The sequence below is a fragment of the Danio rerio genome, chromosome 5 (genome assembly GCF_049306965.1).
Source record: "Danio rerio strain Tuebingen ecotype United States chromosome 5, GRCz12tu, whole genome shotgun sequence".
Taxonomy (NCBI): Eukaryota; Metazoa; Chordata; class Actinopteri; order Cypriniformes; family Danionidae; genus Danio; species Danio rerio.
The window spans coordinates 32,188,183-32,206,670 of NC_133180.1; the positions used below are offsets into that span (position 1 = coordinate 32,188,183).

Here is an 18,488-nt window from a genome sequence, read left to right on the forward strand (position 1 = left end):
TGTACATATTTAACCATATTGTGTCTGTTGCTTTCACTCTTCATGGGTCTTATTAATATGTAAATGTAATTTGAACGGCTATACAAATCCTGCCGTCAGTCATTATTTGTCAGGTTTTGTGGGAAACAATGCCTTTATTTGATCTGTAAAGAGTTCAAAGGGGCTTTATAGGGCAGATGTTACTAAACGTTAAATGAAAAAAAAAATTCAATCAATTATTTATATCATATGGAATAAACAGATGTCTTGGTGGATGTCTTTAAAATAATACCAATTGATGTTCAATGTCTTCGTTGCATTTTGTGTTTTGTTTTTTGTTGCTTTTTATATGTAAGCAAGTTATTTTTATAAATAATAATTTATAAAATTTATTTAATTCATACAGGACTACTGAATGTTTGATTCTTGGTTCTGACTATGTAACAGCCTATGGCAATCTGAAAGTTAATTTTACAAATTGGAGACGTTGATAATGTTTGCTTAGTGAAATGATTGGTTTTGCTGAATTATTATAAAATAATTATTATAAAAAATTTATAAATCTATTAAATATTATTATTATTATTTATATTATTATTTTTTATATTATTATTCCCTCAAAGATTAAGCCCTTGCAAAATAATAATAATAATAACGTTTTTCTGCATCAAATCAGCATATTAAAATAATTTCTGAAGGAATTGGCGTTGGAATTGTAATGTCTTTATTGTCCACAAAGGGCAATTAGGTTTACAGGAATAGCCGACAGTTAACAGCAACAGGTCACACTCGACAACATAGAGGTAACAGTAAACAATAAAATTAATCATAATAAAGTAAAAAATAAAAAAAAAAACATTAAAAAAAAAACAACTTAAAGTAACCCAACTGCAGTTGGAACAAATGAATGCAAATATCTCTTAGAACTAGCCCGTCTAGAATTAGTATACCTTTTGCCTGATGGCAGGAGGCAAAACATTGAATAAAGAGGGTGGTTCTCATCTGCTAAAATGGACATAGCCCTCTTTACGACACTTACCTTATACATGTGTCAAATACTATTTAGATTTGAGCCCAAAATCTTTTGTTAGAAGATCAATTTTTGAAAGTCTGTTTTTACTTGTTACCATCAAATTACCATACCAGCAAATCACAGCAAAAGTTAAAAGAGACTCAATAAAAGAGGGATAAAATGTCCTAAGAAGAAACTTAAAATTAAATCCTTTCCACTTTCTCAAGTAAAGCAATCGTTGAGTCGCCTTTTTAAAAATAAGATTTTTTTTGGCCTCAAAGTTCAGTTTATCATCCGGGATTGTGCCCAGGTATTTATACTCACTCACTCGTCTCAACAACAATACCATTTATAGTAGTAGTAGTAGCATTAGAAATAGAGTTACGGTGAAAATCAATAAGCATCTCTTTAGTTTTTGAGATATTAAATATGTAAATATGAGTCTTAGCACCAAGCAACTAAGTTGTCCAACACTGGGCTATGACCCTCCTCATAATCATGCAGAAGATCAGTGACACTGAAGACATGCTTACAAAGGAACAAATTACATACTAAACATACATAATAAAATAGAATATTGTTTCAAAATGCATTAAAAAAAACATTTTATTGTAATAGTATTTCACAATATTGCTGTTTTTACTGTAATAGTACCTACCGACAATGTTTGAATTGCATATCTGCATGAACAGCATATTATATTTGTCATCTATGCCACTATGGCTGTCTCATACATTATAATATTGCAATTACTATCTGCAATCGAGATCAGAATTTAAGCATGTCCATGTAGTTTATAAACTCATCCAGTTATTGTCAACTGAAATTTCCTCAGCAGTTTGCAATGTCTTTTCTTTACAAACGGCTCCTTTTTGAATAGATTTTTTTCTCGTCTTCTTGCCAAGGCTAGATTTCCTTAGTGAAATGATTTGCATATGCTGGCTGAATTTGCATGGAAAATAACCTAGCAGTGGTTTGCTTGTTATCTGCCACACATTGTCACTTGCTGTAATTTTGACGAAGTCGCCCACTTTGTCCCATCACAGCTTCAGCTTTGATTCAGTCTGTGAAAAAAAGTATGTGATTTTTTTTCCTCTGCTATTTTCTTTATGGCTTTGTGGTTGACTGTGAAAGTGAATTATTCACAGTGAATCTTAAAATGGCTTTTGATGTAGGAAAGGTTTGTCTCTCAAATAATTTCCATTGTATCTGAAATGCAAACAATGCAGAAATAAATGTGGTAGGTACAGTAGTTCAGACGTTAGTAAAGCATGAGTGAACTTTACTACACATTACAGCACACACAATAAACAGTTGAATATCTCACATCCCATATTATCACTCAGTTAGTGTATAAACCACCAAAAAATGTCATTAAAACAGCTTGAAGACCGTATAATTGCCTCAGGCAAGTCATTAAGTGTCTGTGACTCATTAGTGTAAAAAAGAAAATAAGTTAGAATAGTGTTTCACTTATATCTGTATCCTTTTCGCCTATGGAGCCATTATATCTTACTTTATTTCTTATTGTGTTAAAAGAATTGTGTCGTGAAAACCACAGACTACATTATTCTCTGCCTGTGACATTGTTTCAGTATGCTTCTGCAATGTCAAAACATTTGTTCCCATTTGAAATTGCATACATTTTTTGCTAAGAAAATAATAAGAGAGTTGGCCTTCCCCAGTCTTCTCCGGCACAGTAGGGTTAAGGTCTGGACTCAGTGTTGGTCAAACCATGTGTAAAGTGCTCCCTGAACCAATCGTTTAAAATTGGAGCCTGATAAATCCTTACATTTTCATCTTGAAATATGCTGTGCCATCTTGTTGTTTTAGCACATGACATAGACCTGATCAACTGCTGCATCTTCAGTTAAGGCTATAATATGCACTGCATTGTTGGTCATTTTAAAGCTTTTACAGTAACTTCCTGTATATTAGCAATTTGCAGTATTCTACTGTAATCAAGTATTGCTGCTTTAGTTGAAGGCAAAAATTAAATGGTTAATGAGGAATTACAGTTAAAGTACTATAAATTATGGTACTGTAAAATTAAAGTGTGGTAAGGGGCATTTTACTGTAAAAAGAAGTTACTGATAGGCCATTTTACTGTAAAATGAAATTGCGGTAGGGCCATACTACTGTAAAACATACAGGTAAATTACTGTAAAGGGGCAGCTGCGGTAACATGCTGGCAACAGTGCTGTGTGTGAATTATCGCAAAATTAGAATAAAATGTCCAACAGCGATTGTTTAATTGGCTTCAGTGGCAACCTTTTGCATTTCTTTATTTTGAGTAAAAATGTAAGCAGCTAATTTTAAACTGTGAATGTATGCTGTACATCTAACTTTATCACTCTATGAGGTACTGTATTTTATCTGTGTATGTGTGTTATTTTCCTCTTACTGTGGTCAGGAAGTGTTTGAGTTGCTGGAGTGTCTATAGCCTGAGCATGTCCTTACCTGTTGGGAGTCTGGTGCGTCAGGCGTTGTGTGCGTTGTGTGGCGCTGATGAAGATAAGGTCACTACACTACCCAAGCTGCTGCCAGCCACACAACCGGTAGTTGGTTAAACATTAACTAGCCTCATTTTAGACACTATCGTCACAAGTCACATCAACATGAGGAAGCTTTTCTCCTGTGTCACCGGAAACCTTTTTATGCTGTAATATGTTGGGACATCTGCTTCAGCTGACTTTTCGGTCAAGTTTTTGCTACCACTAAAAGAAGCGGAAAAGCTTTTAGGGGGAAAACAAACACTGTACAGGTGAGATCAAACAAAGGATGTGTGTGTGTGTGTGTGTGTGTGTGTGTGTGTGTGTGTGTGTGTGTGTGTGTGTGTGTGTGTGTGTGTGTGTGTGTGTGTGTGTGTGTGTGTGTGTGTGTGTGTGTGTGTGTGAGTGAGAACATTGATTTTTTTCACTACCAACGCCAGCAGCCTTTTCTCTTTGTTTTCTCATTCTCTCGAACCTGAATGTTAAGATTCTGTGTTGTAGTAATCATGTACAGTTCAAATGGCTTTCAAACTCTTTGTCTCGACAGGGCTTTTTTTTTACCGTGGTGGTGATCTGTATCCAAATTTGCTCTTTTCTGTCTCGGTCCCTCTCCGTCCTTTCCTTGTGTCATTATCTTACCATGGTGGTTATTGCCCTCATGCTTGAGAAATGTGGAAAATTGCGTCTTCCAGTGTAGTAGTCCCGGGGTGGACATCACTGCCTGGAGCTTTGGGTTTTATGTCCCGCTGACGGCTGTATGCGGGTGCTGAGTCTGGGCAAAGGATGATAGGAGGGTCATAGAGCCCCTGACTCACTGTAACAGAAACTGCCTCTCTGCTAAATGTATTTGATTCACAGCAGGTACACAGTCTGTCTTATTGCTTCTCCCTCCCTCTTTGTATGGCTCAACATGGGTTTTGCTTGAACTGTCCATTTTTCTCCTCCTCAGTTCTGTTCTCTTCTCTCTTTTTATTTTAACTCTGCTGCATCGGGCCAGGTTATAAAATCAATTCTGCTTCTAGCTTTGAAATAATGTATTTTTACATCCATATTCAGGGATGAGCACAGGTTTTATTTATTTATTATTCTTCTTTAAGGTTTTTATTGAAGCCTTGTTTCAAAATGCACTAGTTTGGAGAAGTTTGAAAGGCTATCCAGTCCATTAAATTTCTGTATAAACTGTATCATCCAAACTTTCAGTGTCTGGAGATTAAGCTAACACTTTTATTCAGGAAGGATTTATTAAATAGGGGCTCTGTTGATAATATCTTCTTTAATATTATAGCAATGTGCAATAGGGCTCTATACAGTATGTAGTTATATAGCATTATATATTAATATATATATATATATATATATAAAGGGCACTTATTGGGGTGATGTAAAGACAATGAGTCTCCTGATGTTAAAATGGGATCTATAATCCCTCCCATTTTGAGGCTCACCGCAACGTGACATAGGAGTGCTGTTTCCCCGCATTTAATTGACAGCCATGTATTAACGTCTCCGTAGTAACGCATATAATCATATCAACAAGACATGATGCGCAAAATAACTGTGAATAAAAGATTTGTTCAGCTCTCTGCGATCATCAATCATCATCAAATGTGATCAAGAATGAGTTTTATAAGCTTTAAACAGTTTTAAAACATTGCATGTTTGTAATAATTTACAGCGATTTTACTGTCTTAATCTCCACATCCGCATGTCAGAACAATTATAAAAGAAGACACTTCAATTCCGGTTTGTGGATTGTAAATCAGGTTTATTTTGTACATTAACATAACAGATATCCATACAGTTATTGACTTGTATCCTGTCACGATTGCGTGCAAAAACAGTGCGAAGATAAACGCACGCGCTGTGTGTTTGTGCTTGTGTGCGTGTGCGTGTGTGTGTGACATTGTGTGTTGTGACTCATTAAAAGGCTTGAATTAACTCCACAACTAATATTTCAAATAATCATTAGGAATGTTTTTACTGTAGTATTTCTCACAAACGTTACATGAGATTTGCTTCCTTCATGTCACTGTGCTGTTTATCTGACACAGCTGAGGCAGAAATTGAGTTACACTCTGACAGGCACGTGAATGGTGGACAGTGATAATTATAGCATCAAATGCTCAGGCCACAAAAACAGCTTGTGTTCAGAGCAGAAAATGCCAACATTCTAAAAGGTATAATAAATAATCTGATGGGTGTTGAAACCCAAAAGTTTTGGGAAAGTTTTGAGCTGAAACTTACAGACACAGTCTTTAGACACAAAAGGTGTATTTTAAATCTTGAAAAAGGGCTAAAATAGGTGCCCTTTTAAAAAAAACTGCATTGCCTTTTTTTACTGCAAGAATAGCATGACAGTTTGTTCAGTAAAATGAATAGTGAATGAATTAAACTTGTTGAATTCTGACATTAAAGCTGAAGAATGTACCATACCATCATTTTTATATCTCAAATTTTAAGGTAACAGTAAGCAGGTTATGTCTACTTTCTTACTTTGTGAAGTCATTACTGTATATACAGTACATACTACTGTACTTTATAATATCATATAAATGTTTGGGGGCGCTACGTTTCTCTGTTTAAGAATTTAAAACTTTTATTCAGCAAGAATGTCAAATATCAAATAAAGATAGCTAAATCAAATGCTGTTGCTAATTTCTGAAATGTATAATTTACTCTAAGCACACAGCTGTTTTCTACACTGATTATAAATAGGAAACAAAATAAGATGATTTTTTTCTGAAGCAACAGATATTATTAGACATTATTATTATTATTATTACAGCGTATTAGAATTAATTCTTAATTAACATGGGACTGATCATTGAAAACGGGAGAAATGGGTATTGAAAACAGCTTTGCCATCACAGGAATAATTTTAATTAAAATAATATTTACTCTATTAAGATTCAAAACCATTGTGTTGACTAATAACCATAAATGATTCTAAAAATGCTGTGCAGAAAAATTTAATAAACAACAGATTCTGTCTCAGTCTACCAAGTACTTCTGCCTAAAAAAAGAGAGTTTTTTATATAGTCAAGTTGTTGTGCTCATCATTGATTTTAAAATCACCTCTTCATGCTCATTAGTCCTTTTTTCTCATTATAAATGAGCACTAGATGATATCCAATTGACGCTGAAATTGTCCTGCATTGTGAAATTGCTCTTCAGAATGATCAGTGTTTATCTATTTGCTTTCAGGTACTTTAGAAAATGTATAAAGTATGTTATAAATGTTTCAGTATTTCCTCAGTGCTTTCCCAGCAGTCATATAATCATCATGCTGATTTTATGATGTCACATTTGGTTGCAAGCAGTTTAATTGCAGTGGCAGGTCACATTATTCGTTTATTATTAGCATCCACCGTTTGTGTGATAATTCTGACCAATGAATACAGAAGAGCTGTGGGTTCACTTCAAGACAGTATTTTTGTGCTGTTAACTGTATTAGAAATAAAATACACACACACCTATGCATTGAGTCATGTTGTTACACTGCTACCTGTGGACATCGGACAAATGCAAAGTATCATCTTTCACTCGTTTATGCGACAAACGGCAGTTCTCTTATTCATCTGCCAAATGTTATCTGATGTTCATCTTCACAATGAGTCGTCTTCAAGCAAAGCAGGTTTTTAAAGCACATGTTTCTATTTACCGTTCAGTTTGTTTATCTACTTCCTGCTTTTCATTGCAAACGTTCTGGTGAAGACTTTTAGCAGTAGTTTTTCTTTGTGTGCATGTCTTGTCATCATAATTTAAAATGAAAGTAGTTCCAGAGCTTTAAGTTTCTTTTTTTATAATGAGCATAAAAAATATATTTTGAAAAATGTTGGAAAATAATAACCAAAAATGCTAAAGGTCAAGAGAAGAACGTAACTTGTTAAGGCTGAGTAAATGCACACAGAATTTTCTTTCTTATTTTTATTTTTATTTTTTTTTGTGAACTATCTTTTTAAGAAATAATGGGCCTTTTTATATATCAAGTTTTGCCCTTAATCTAAACTTGTATACAAAGGATATGCGATTTTTAACTGCAAAAATGACCAGAGGTTAATGGTTTTATCCAAACACTCAATATAGGTTAATATAAACAAAGACCATGCTGCTCTTCTCATCCTTAAAACATTCTGCCATCTGGTGGCAAAACGAGCTCTGCGTCTCAAAATGGCAGTCTATCAGAAGTCCTATTGGGATTTCATTAAATATAACTTTAATAACCATAAAAAAATGACTAATTGGATTTACTATTTTTTAAGGTAAGTGGATGCAAACAATTTATATGGGCTGAATTCAAATACATAAAACTTGATAATGTTTTTAAGTAAACTCATTAAGTAAACTTAATTTGCTTGTTTAAATTTAGCCCACATTGCAACAACTTACCTTAAAAAATTAATAAATCCAATAAATCATTTTTTTTCAGTGTACTTGAATTTTTAAAGTGTATATATATATTCTGTGTCTTTAATTCATTCTCATCTTTTTTCCTCAATCCCATCTTTTTTCTCTCTCTCTCTCTCTCTCTCTCTTCTCTCTCTCACTCTCTCTCTCTCTCTCTCTCTTTCTCTCTCTCTCTCTTCTCTCTCTCTCTCTCTCTCTCTCTCCATATGTGTTTAGACTCAAGGGGCCAGCCTTACTGTGTCCAGTGTAAGCCAGAGTACCAGGGTCCCAACTGTGAGCAGTGTAGTGATGGCTTCTACAACGCTGACAGCATCTGCCTGCCCTGTAACTGCAGCGGGAACGGAGACCCCCGCTTGTCCCCTCGTATCTGTCATCCGGACACGGGCTACTGCCTGAGCTGCATCAATAACAGCACAGGGCCACACTGTGAGCGCTGTGCAGACGGCTTCACCGGAGACCCGCTTGCCAGAAACTGCACTCCTACAGGTGACTGACATTCATTTCAGATAAAATGCATAGTGATGATATAGGAGTGTGGGAATAATAGGACTTTGGTATCATTCATTTATATCACAGGTTTCTTTTTTACAAATGGCAACATTTCAGTTAATAAAAATTGTCATTTTTTGCCATGCTCTTAAAGCTGTAATCAAGAATATTTTGCTCTGATTGATGATTTCTAATGTTTGAGACTGGAGAATTGATTTTCTTCTGAATCATCGCTTTTTCCATCCATAAGAACAGTCAGTTTAGACACCTGTTTTTTAATGTTTTTTATACCTTATTTAGTATTGTGAATTACAGATGTAGCCACTGAGAATATGCGTTTCTTTACTCGTAGTGCTGCAATTTGTCACACGCAGTCACACACAGTGCTGCAGCAGCAAAGGCCGCCTTTTCATTTTGAAAAACAAAAATGCTTGTGCTTTACGCGATATCCACCAGGTGGCGCAAGGAACGGCCGCTTTTGTCGAACCAGTGCAAGTGAACACCACCCAAATCAAACAACTCACCTAGTGATGCATTTCTGAACACCATTGTTAGCCAACTAATGTCATAAATTTCAATACATTCATTCATTCATTCATTCATTCATTTTCTTTTCGGTTTAGTGCCTTTTTTTTACAGCGGAATGAACAGCCAACTTATCTAACACGTTATTACGCAGCGAATGCCCTTCCAGCCACAACCCATCTCTGGGAAACATCCACACACACTCATTCACACACACACACACAAACATACACACTAGTACACTACGGACAATTTAGCCTTCCCAATTCACCTGTATTGCATGTCTTTGGACTGTGGGGGAAACCGGAGCACTCGGAGGAAACCTATGCGTATGCAGGGAGAACATGCAAACTCCACACAAAAACGGCAACTGAACTGACCAAGCCAAGGCTCAAACTAGCGACCCAGTGACCTTCTTGCTGTGAGGCGACAGCACTATCTACTGCGCCAGGCCCTTGTGGGCCGCAACCCCCTGTTGGGAACCGCTGCTTTACATCACAAAATGTTTCATAACGAAAAGCTGTGAAATTCCTAATTGTTGTTCCAATAATTCTGAATTTCATCAATGTTATTTTTTCAAGACTACAACAAAAAGACTTACATATGTGTTGCTCAAGAGCATTTATATAGTTAATTAGTGTGAATTATGTTTGCATTAATTAAAGTTCATCACTGACTAGGTTTAATCTTAGATTTAATCACATACAGTGCAAGAGGCTTGTGCTCTATTACACATTAATTGGAACATAAAACCTCTATAGTAATTGCTAATATCTAAAAGATGATTGATAATATCTGATAATCTGTTCTGTTTCTGCAGTGAAATACGCCATGCCACATTAGAAAAATTAAGCAAAACTTGTTTTAAAAGAAAGTCTCTGATTATAACATTTTGACTTGACATCTGGCAACCACAAGCTTGTACGACAAGCATGTTAAAATAGTATTGCCTTATTAAATGTTGCCTTTTTGTCAGCAATATTGCATGTTGATATAGTCACAGTAATTATTTAATGATGGCGTCATGTCTTCATGAAAAAAGGTTGTCAACAAACATTTTCCATTCTAGATTTTATGAATAAAATTAGCATTAAAAGAGTATTGTGAAGCAAATGATAAGTAAATGTCCCGTTTAGACATTACCATCCACAATAACTTGTAATGTTCTGTTAATTAAGAGCATGCTGCAGTTCTGTCATCTGCTACTTTAAATGCTAATACTCTTGAAAGGGATAGTTCATAAATCCATGTCTCCTTGATGGTTCAACTGTAATTTTATGAAGCTACGAGAATGTTTTTGTGCACAAAAAAAAAAAAAAAAAAAACAAGGATTTTATTCAACAATTTCTTCTCTTTAATATCAGTTTTTGATATGCACTAATGAGAGCAATATATCAGCCTGCTGATGTCTGTATAAGGGACATGCGGTTAGTCATTATCCTCACCTGCCATCATGAGATGTATACTATTGATAAAATAGTTTTTTGTCCACTGATCTGTGCTATAAATGCAGTTTATGTATGATTCAAATAATTCCAATTACTTTATAATCAAAATCACTGTATTTTGTTTTATTTTCTGTTCAGTTACAGCGTAGGTAGTGAGGTGAGGCAGCCCAAGCTGTGCCTCACATCAGACTGCACAATCCCTTGCAAACTGGCTTGAGCGCATGCCTTTTGCTTACTCTGTGTATGCTATCAATGTAATGCTTTGTTAAATTTTTTTTATACATTGTAGACATTTTTATTATGTGTCCTCATTTTCCATATAATTGTAATGTATTTCACGAATATCACTTATTTAGTATTAGGATCTGACATACAGCCGCACTGAAAAGACATGAGGTGAGGCAGGCAGTAGAGAGAGAGAACCTGCACAGCCTCCATGGTGCTGTGTGTGTCGCATGTTATAGGCTGTCTGAAGCATCCAGATGGATATCTTTTAGAGGCATGCTGAACCGCTATACATTTTACATTCTTCCTTGGACCAATATATACCTGCTATGTGTATAGAAAAAATGGTGATATATGAGATATAAAACAAAATTGGTAGTTGGCAAATATATCAGGTGGATATGTTTGTAAATCTGACTCTGAAAGTGTCAATGCCTCCCCAGCCACAAACCTCAGCGCACGTCACTGTATATTCTGGTTTGTATAAGTAATACTGGGCAAAAAAGCAGAGCATCCTCTCTGTGAAAATGTAAATCACAAAAGTAGTCTTGTCGCTTCATAAAATTGTAATATATTATGACCCTTGCTGTCTATGCAGCATCAGAGAGCACTCAGATTTCATCAAAATAATCTTAATTTGTTTTTTTAAAGATAAAAGTCACAGTTTTTTTATCTATTTTAGAACTTTTGTAATGGAGATTGTGTCAAAGCAGCTTAATAAGTAAAGGCCATAATATTTAGTATTATGGAACATTGCATCAATTCAGGCGAGCAAAAGGGTAGTGTAGGTACTGTAGCTGGTGTGGTTCTAGTAATTTAAAGGAATGTAAATGCGATTGTCAGTTTTTAATGTTTAAACAGCTGGAAAACAACTTATTCTCATACTGGTTTCACTAATATTGTCTCCATGTTGCACTGTTATTAGAACTGTGGTGTGAAATCTTAAATTTAAAATTTACATTGTTAATTAGAATTCATAATTCAATAATTATCCCTGTTATGAACAGGCCATAATGTACTGTATCTGACTTATACTGGAGACAAGTGTTTTATTGGCATGACTCATCAAGTATTGCCAAAGCATTGCAGATTACATAAACAGTTAATAAAATCATAATGATTATATAATATATACACTACCGGTCAAAAGTTGGGGGTCAGTTTTTTTTTCTTTTTCCTTTTTAAGAAAATTATACTGTTTATCAAGGTGGCATTTATTAAATAAAAAAGAGATAAATTGTTAAATGTTTATTAAAAGTATTTATAACTCCTTTCTTGTTGTATGTAGAAGAAATGATCACTCTAGTCATTATTGCTTTTATTACGATTACCATTAATTATAATAATAATAATAATAATGGGGTGATGTGGTGGCGCAGTGGGTAGAGCCTCGGCTGGGTCAGTTGGCATTTCTGTGTAAAGTTTGCATGTTCTCCCTGCATTTGCGTGGGTTTCCTCCGGGTGCTCCAGTTTCCCCCACAGGTCCAAAGACATTCCGTACAGGTGAATTAGGTAAGTTAAATTGGCTGTGGTGTATGAGTGTGTGTAAATGGTTGTGTCTGGATGTTTCCCAGTGATGGGTTGCAGCTGGAAGGGCATCCAATGCATAGAACATAGGCTTGATAAGTTGGCGGTTCATTCCGCTGTGGCGGCCCCTGATTAATAAAGGGACTAAGCCGAAAAGAAAATAAATGAATAATAATAATAATAATTTATATAGGAGTGATTTCTGAAGGATCATGTGACTCTGCAGACTGGAATAATGAAGCTGAAAATTCATCTTTAAAATCAATTAAATTAATTATTATATATTATTATATTTATATTATATTATTATATGATATGATATTATATTAACCACTACTTTTGAACAATTGTTTTATAGATCAATAACATTTAACAATTTTACAATTTGTACTGTATTTTTTAATAAATAAATGTAGACTTGGTGAGCAACAGAAGCTAATTTTAAAACATTTAAAAATCCTACTGACCTTAAACTTTTGACCTAGTGTAAACTTTTGAGTAGTGTAAATACATACAGAAAAGGAAAAAACAAAACTGAACAAAATCAAAACACACAATTATAATTTAGATAAATACATATTCAAATAAGAAAGAAAAAAACTTATATGAGGTTTAAAAAGATGAAAGAGAAAAGTTTTCTCCACTGGCTCTCATGAAAACAAATGATACACAGTGCTCTGCATATAGTACACCCCTCACAAGTCTGTCTTTTAAATACACATTTTTTTAAAAGGAAGCTATGAAATATTATATTTGTGCATATACATTAGATTAGTCAGTACTTAAGCCAAATCTAAAGCTAATCTAACAAAATAACTTACAATAACGGCCTAAAAACTAGTAAACCTAAATTTACTGTAAATGTTATAGAAAAATATTCAATACAAATTTATAAAAGAGAAATCTATGTTTTTTCATTTATAAAAGAGAAATAAAATTAAAAATTAAAATTTAGCTGAAATTTTTTTGGGGGGGTTTTGCTACATTTAGCTTGAATTTAATTGTATTATCTTTCAATTTATTAATATGTTTGGTGACTAAAATATGATTTTAATAAATATATCTGTTTAATCAATCTGTTTTGTTTAAATGCACCAAAATACATTGCCTAGATTCACTGAGAAATGGAGAAAAATATTCATTTTCAAAATGGGGTGTACTCAATTATCCTGAGCAATACATGAAAACAAATTATCTAATTAAGGGGGAAAACACAATAACTAACAGTATATTTAGACAATTTTTAGGATAAAACATTAATAATAAATAATAATGAACTGTATTTCTCTCTCTCTCTCTCTCTCTCTCTCTAGTTCAAGTTCAAGTTCAAGTTGCTTTATTGGCATGACATTAAGTACAGTATTGCCAAAGCACTTCAAATATGAAACATTAAAACCATTGAAAAATTAATAGTAATACAGATAAGATATAATGACACACACAAAAAAAACACAAAAAAACAATACATTTGATAAATATAATAATAATAATAATAATCAAAAGTTTAAATTATTTAAATAAGATACATGAGTTTACATTAACCATTTCTTATGGTGTGTAGGGTATATACATATTTTGCAGCTAGTCTAAATGTCAATTCGTCCTCTCCGAGTATATGGTAAAGTTTTTCTGAGTCATTTAAATTAAAAAATAAACTGATCAATGTTTCAAATTGGGGGAAAAATATTTCTCTAGTCGTGGTGTATTTGGGGCTCTCTCTCTCTCTCTCTCTCTCTCTCTCTCTCTCTCTCTCTCTCTCTCTCTGTGTGTCATGGACATGTTGATTTAATTTCTCCATGCATTCACTGCAGTTTCAGTTTTGCTAATCTCTTACCGTACATTGACGTACAGTGTTGCATCATAAGGATCTTGATGTTTTTCGGCTTTCCAAGATTTGCTGTGTGAGCAGGAAGAGTGTATACTTTTGATTGCAATAGTTGTATTAATAGTTTGCGTGTTAAATGGCTGTGGTTTTCAGAAAGGGGAAGAGAGGATGTGTTGTTAAATGACTAATCCCAGATAAGGTTTCTGACTCACAACATCCGTTTGTATGATTCTACCACTAGCGTACTGTAGGAGGACATATCACAAGAGTTTGATTCCCTAAGGCAGCCTTAGTCCAGCAGACAAACAGTAAGCATGGAGCACAGGGGGAAAGAGGAAAGAGGAGGATGAAAGTGATTTATCATTTTAGTACATCAGCCAAATCTGCTCTTTCTTTTTGTCAATCTTTCCCCTCAGCCAACAATAAAACCTTCTTCTCCAGATGTTCTGCTGCTACAGGACCACCATGTTGCCGTTCACCGATAATATCCTCATATAATGCTAAACTAACAGAACAACATATGCAAATTATATTCATTTGTATTCTGCGTCTCAGTTTGCATACCATTCCTCCTAAATAGTATTCAAATTTTAATTTGTATATCCCAAATTATACTATGTTGAAATTCCAAATTAGCCAGATGGTAAGTACAGAACCTTTCGTACAATAATGGCTAAAATTGGCCACAGTACATTGCATTGGACTTGAATTTGATTAGTGCTAAATGCGGATACGATTAAATATGAATGAAATGTGGATGATGTGCCAAAGTGATTGACAGGGCACGTAACTAAGCAACATTAAATAGAACATCATGGCACTAGCAACACTAAGGTTATGGGTTTGATTCTCATAAAACAGCTGATAAAATGTGTACATTTAATACAATGTAAGTTACTTTAAATATAAAAGCATCTACCAAATGCACAACTTTAAATGATTACCTATTTACTTAATGATGTAGCATACACAATTGTAGTAGTCAACAGCATTTTTCAATACACTTTTTTTTTGATCTACTTCAAATTTTGGCCCATGTATATTATCAAAACACCCGTTAGTGATACAGACATTTTGCATTTCTAAAACATGTACAGTGAATAAACTGGTCTTTACTAATTCACTTTTTTACATAAATGTAAAAACATTTACATAAACACTTTAATTTCACCCCTTAATTTAAATGCTTGATTTAAAGGATGCTCATTTTGGTTAATTTTGCCATCCCGATAATTGCCGCTCACTAACCGCATATTAACCTCTAACTGGTCAGATTAATAATAAATTATTATTTAATTAAACAAAATAATTGATGTCTATTTTGTGTCTGACACATTAAATATTGCATTTTAAAATACTAATTTATTTTAACATGCAAACATATTAACAACAGGACATAAAAACAGCATCTTCACGCACCTGCTGCATTTCCAACAGCATAGAAAAAATAAATAAATAAAAACTTCTGCCATAGATATTTTTCACTTAAATCACAAATTTAGATTACAAAATAAAAACACTGACTGAATCTTTTTTAAGAACCACCATAAATTGTTTTTTCCCATCATATGTTTTTTTCTTCCTCAAATAAAAATATTAGGCTACCTCAAATCGATTGCAAAATCGGAAAATATGCATTTAATTAATGCTCTGCTGTTGTTATTATTATAGCACAAACTTCTGTCGACATTTTTAATAGAAGTCATTAGTTTAAAGATTATGTCTTTAACGTCTGGTTTTATCTTAGATTTTGTGTGGTTTTATTTTCTCTCACTCATGGTTCATGTGCACGTGATAAAAGACAATGACCAGGCTCATATGTTGACTTTTTGTAAACTATAGGCTCCTATAGCATATAACTATTTTGGTATTTACATATGATATTGCATTAATTTCCGCACATGTTTTATAAGCTATGAAATGAAAGCTTCATTATGGTTCAGAGTTGTCATTATGCAAAAATAAAAAAAAATCTTTGAATTTGTTTGATTCATAGATTATGTTGGCTATTTTAAAAATAGATATTGTATAAGAACTGTTAATAACTGTTAATTTACAAACGGAAATAAGGTTTGTTTGTTGGTTGTATCAACATTGTGTCAAACTTTGACCAGCAATATTCTTCTTTCATTTTGCTTCTTTGGCAAAAAATGTCTGTAGGCATGTGTGGTTGCACGTGTTTTCATCCCGTAAATTAACAAATATCTTTTGCACGTTTATGCAGCCAATTAAAAAGAATACTAAACATAATATTTTTTAACCTTTTAACTGATACCATTAATCAGTAAAAAACGCACCCTTTTGGTTAACACTGAATCTGTTATTATGAGCATACCTACTTGATTTCATTTTTTAGTAACTCATTCGTCCGAATTATTGAGTCATATATACAGTTATATTGGCTGTTTAAATCAGAGTAACTGTCTGGCTTGTCTAAAAAGGAGACAAGCCAGACAGTTACTTTGATTGGGTAACTTCTATGTTTGTGCAGGCTCAATCTGCAAACTGTTTTAGATGGGCCAGTTTGACTTGGTGAACTGGTTCATCCAGTTCTGTAAAAGGATTTAGTTCAAAAGAATGATTTGATTGTGAAGTAAACCTCACTCAGGAGGACTGCTGGCAGACACTGTGGCTTAATATTGGTAATACAGGTAATTTCACTGTAATAATATTCAGTTTTATGGTAATTTTCCTTTATAAGACCTCAGTGTATCATCAGCAGGCACTGGTAATATTTTTTGTGCCTCTCAAAGTGTTGACTTTCATTTTATGAATCACTAAGCATCACAGTTTTAGCTCAAAAAAAGCTTTATTATTTTTTACTGGAGAAAAAAAACTCACGGATGTCTCGAGGTTGAGTTAACTGCAAATTTCCATTTTGGGGTGAATTATCCAATTAAAAAATGAAAGTATTATAAAAGTATACTTAGAATTTTGCTAAAATAAAACAGCATAATGAACCTCATGTTTTCTGAGGTAGGTTTTTAGTCTTTATGTACACCGAGTACTGTGTGACATTGTCTGTTGTGCTGAACAGATAGAATCGCTCCTGCCACTGAACCTTCCTCCAGTGTGCGGCATCTGTTCTGTGCATCACACTAGATCAGCCCTCCGCATGCTCTTACTGCTCTCACTCTTTTTCAATCCCTTCATCTGAATTCTCTTTCAGTGGCATTTTCATTTGTCGTTTCTGGTTCTTTTATTTGTTTGCAGTGTGCTTTGCATTTTCATTCTTTGATAAATACCAATTTTAAAGAAATCTAAAGATCTGGGTAGATAGATAGATAGATAGATAGATAGATAGATAGATAGATAGATAGATAGATAGATAGATAGATAGATAGATAGATAGATAGATAGATAGATAGATAGATAGATAGATAGATAGATAGATAGAAAGATGGATGGATGGATGGATGGATGGATGGATGGATGGATGGATGGACGGACGGACGGACGGACGGACGGACGGACGGACGGACGGACGGACGGACGGACGGACGGACGGACGGACGGACGGACGGACGGATGGATGCAAGACAATCATTTGACTATTAAGGTTTAGAAAACAGAATGTATGTACTTTTATTCACCTATAGGAGAAAATTATCCATATCCCATATCCTCACTTTCTCAAATCAAAAACTTTCCATTGTATCCACATATCAATATTTGGGAATCAGTCTGGACTCTCACCTCACTTATTGTAACCATGTTGAAAATGTTTATAAAAAGCTGAAACAAAAGCTGTTTGTTTATGGCAAAATTAGGACAAATTTGTCTTTTTCTGTTTCAGAAACTTATCTGCATGCCATAATCTTGTCTACCTTTTCTTACTGTCTGCCTATTTGGTCTCTCACAATAAACGATATCTTGGAGCCAATAGCTAGACTGTACAATAGGGCCTATAAATCCACAACAGACTTTCTGGATGGACACATCACTGTTTTGCTCTATCACTTTCTAAGGCTTTAACATTTCAAAACTACATTATGAACACAGGTATTAAACTGTACTATCAAATTTTAAATAGCCCTACCTCAGCAGCCCTTTGTGCTTTGGTACCAAAACTCAACACAAGGACGGATCGTTCCACCAGATCTGTAACAAACGGATGTTTGCCAGTGCCGGCTTTTAAAAACTGTTATGGACAGAGATCTTTCTTTTATGTTTTCACAAAAGCCTGGAATGAGATCCCACAACATCTCAAAACAATACCAGCACTGAGACTTTTTTAAAAATCCCATGCTCGTCATCTGATGGTCAACTATCTCTGTAGCCACTGAGATAGTAGCCTGCTTTTCTTTATTTTATATGTTTGGTGATTGTTTGTACTGTGTTGATGGATGAGATGTCAGTCTGTTTTTATGTTCTGCAGAGCAAGAACCTGCTGAAAAACAGCATTCATACTGAGTCAGGCCCGATTATCTTTTAATCTTTTCCTGTTTAATAATTATAAATAAATAAATAAATAAATAAATAAATAAATGGATGGATGGATGGATGGATGGATAAGCACTTTTGAAGTTAGAACTTCAAAAATAAACTTCTATTGGTGT

General features: G+C 34.1%; 1 protein-coding gene across 3 annotated transcripts in view; it reads left to right on the forward strand.

The window, feature by feature from the left end:
• Positions 1–18,488, forward strand: part of si:dkey-220k22.1 — a 112,150-nt gene that overhangs the window by 91,066 nt on the left and 2,596 nt on the right. For 2 of the 3 annotated variants that reach the window (XR_012406912.1, XM_001336167.9), the window contains exon 5: positions 8,107–8,376. Coding sequence is in view for 1 of the 3 variants with exons in the window: in XM_001336167.9 (XP_001336203.4) it covers positions 8,107–8,376 (270 nt within the window). In the remaining 2 variants the exon portion in view is untranslated. Of the gene's footprint in view, positions 1–8,106; positions 10,204–10,336; positions 10,642–18,488 lie in introns of those variants that run through there. The other variant, XR_012406911.1, reaches the window with a different exon arrangement.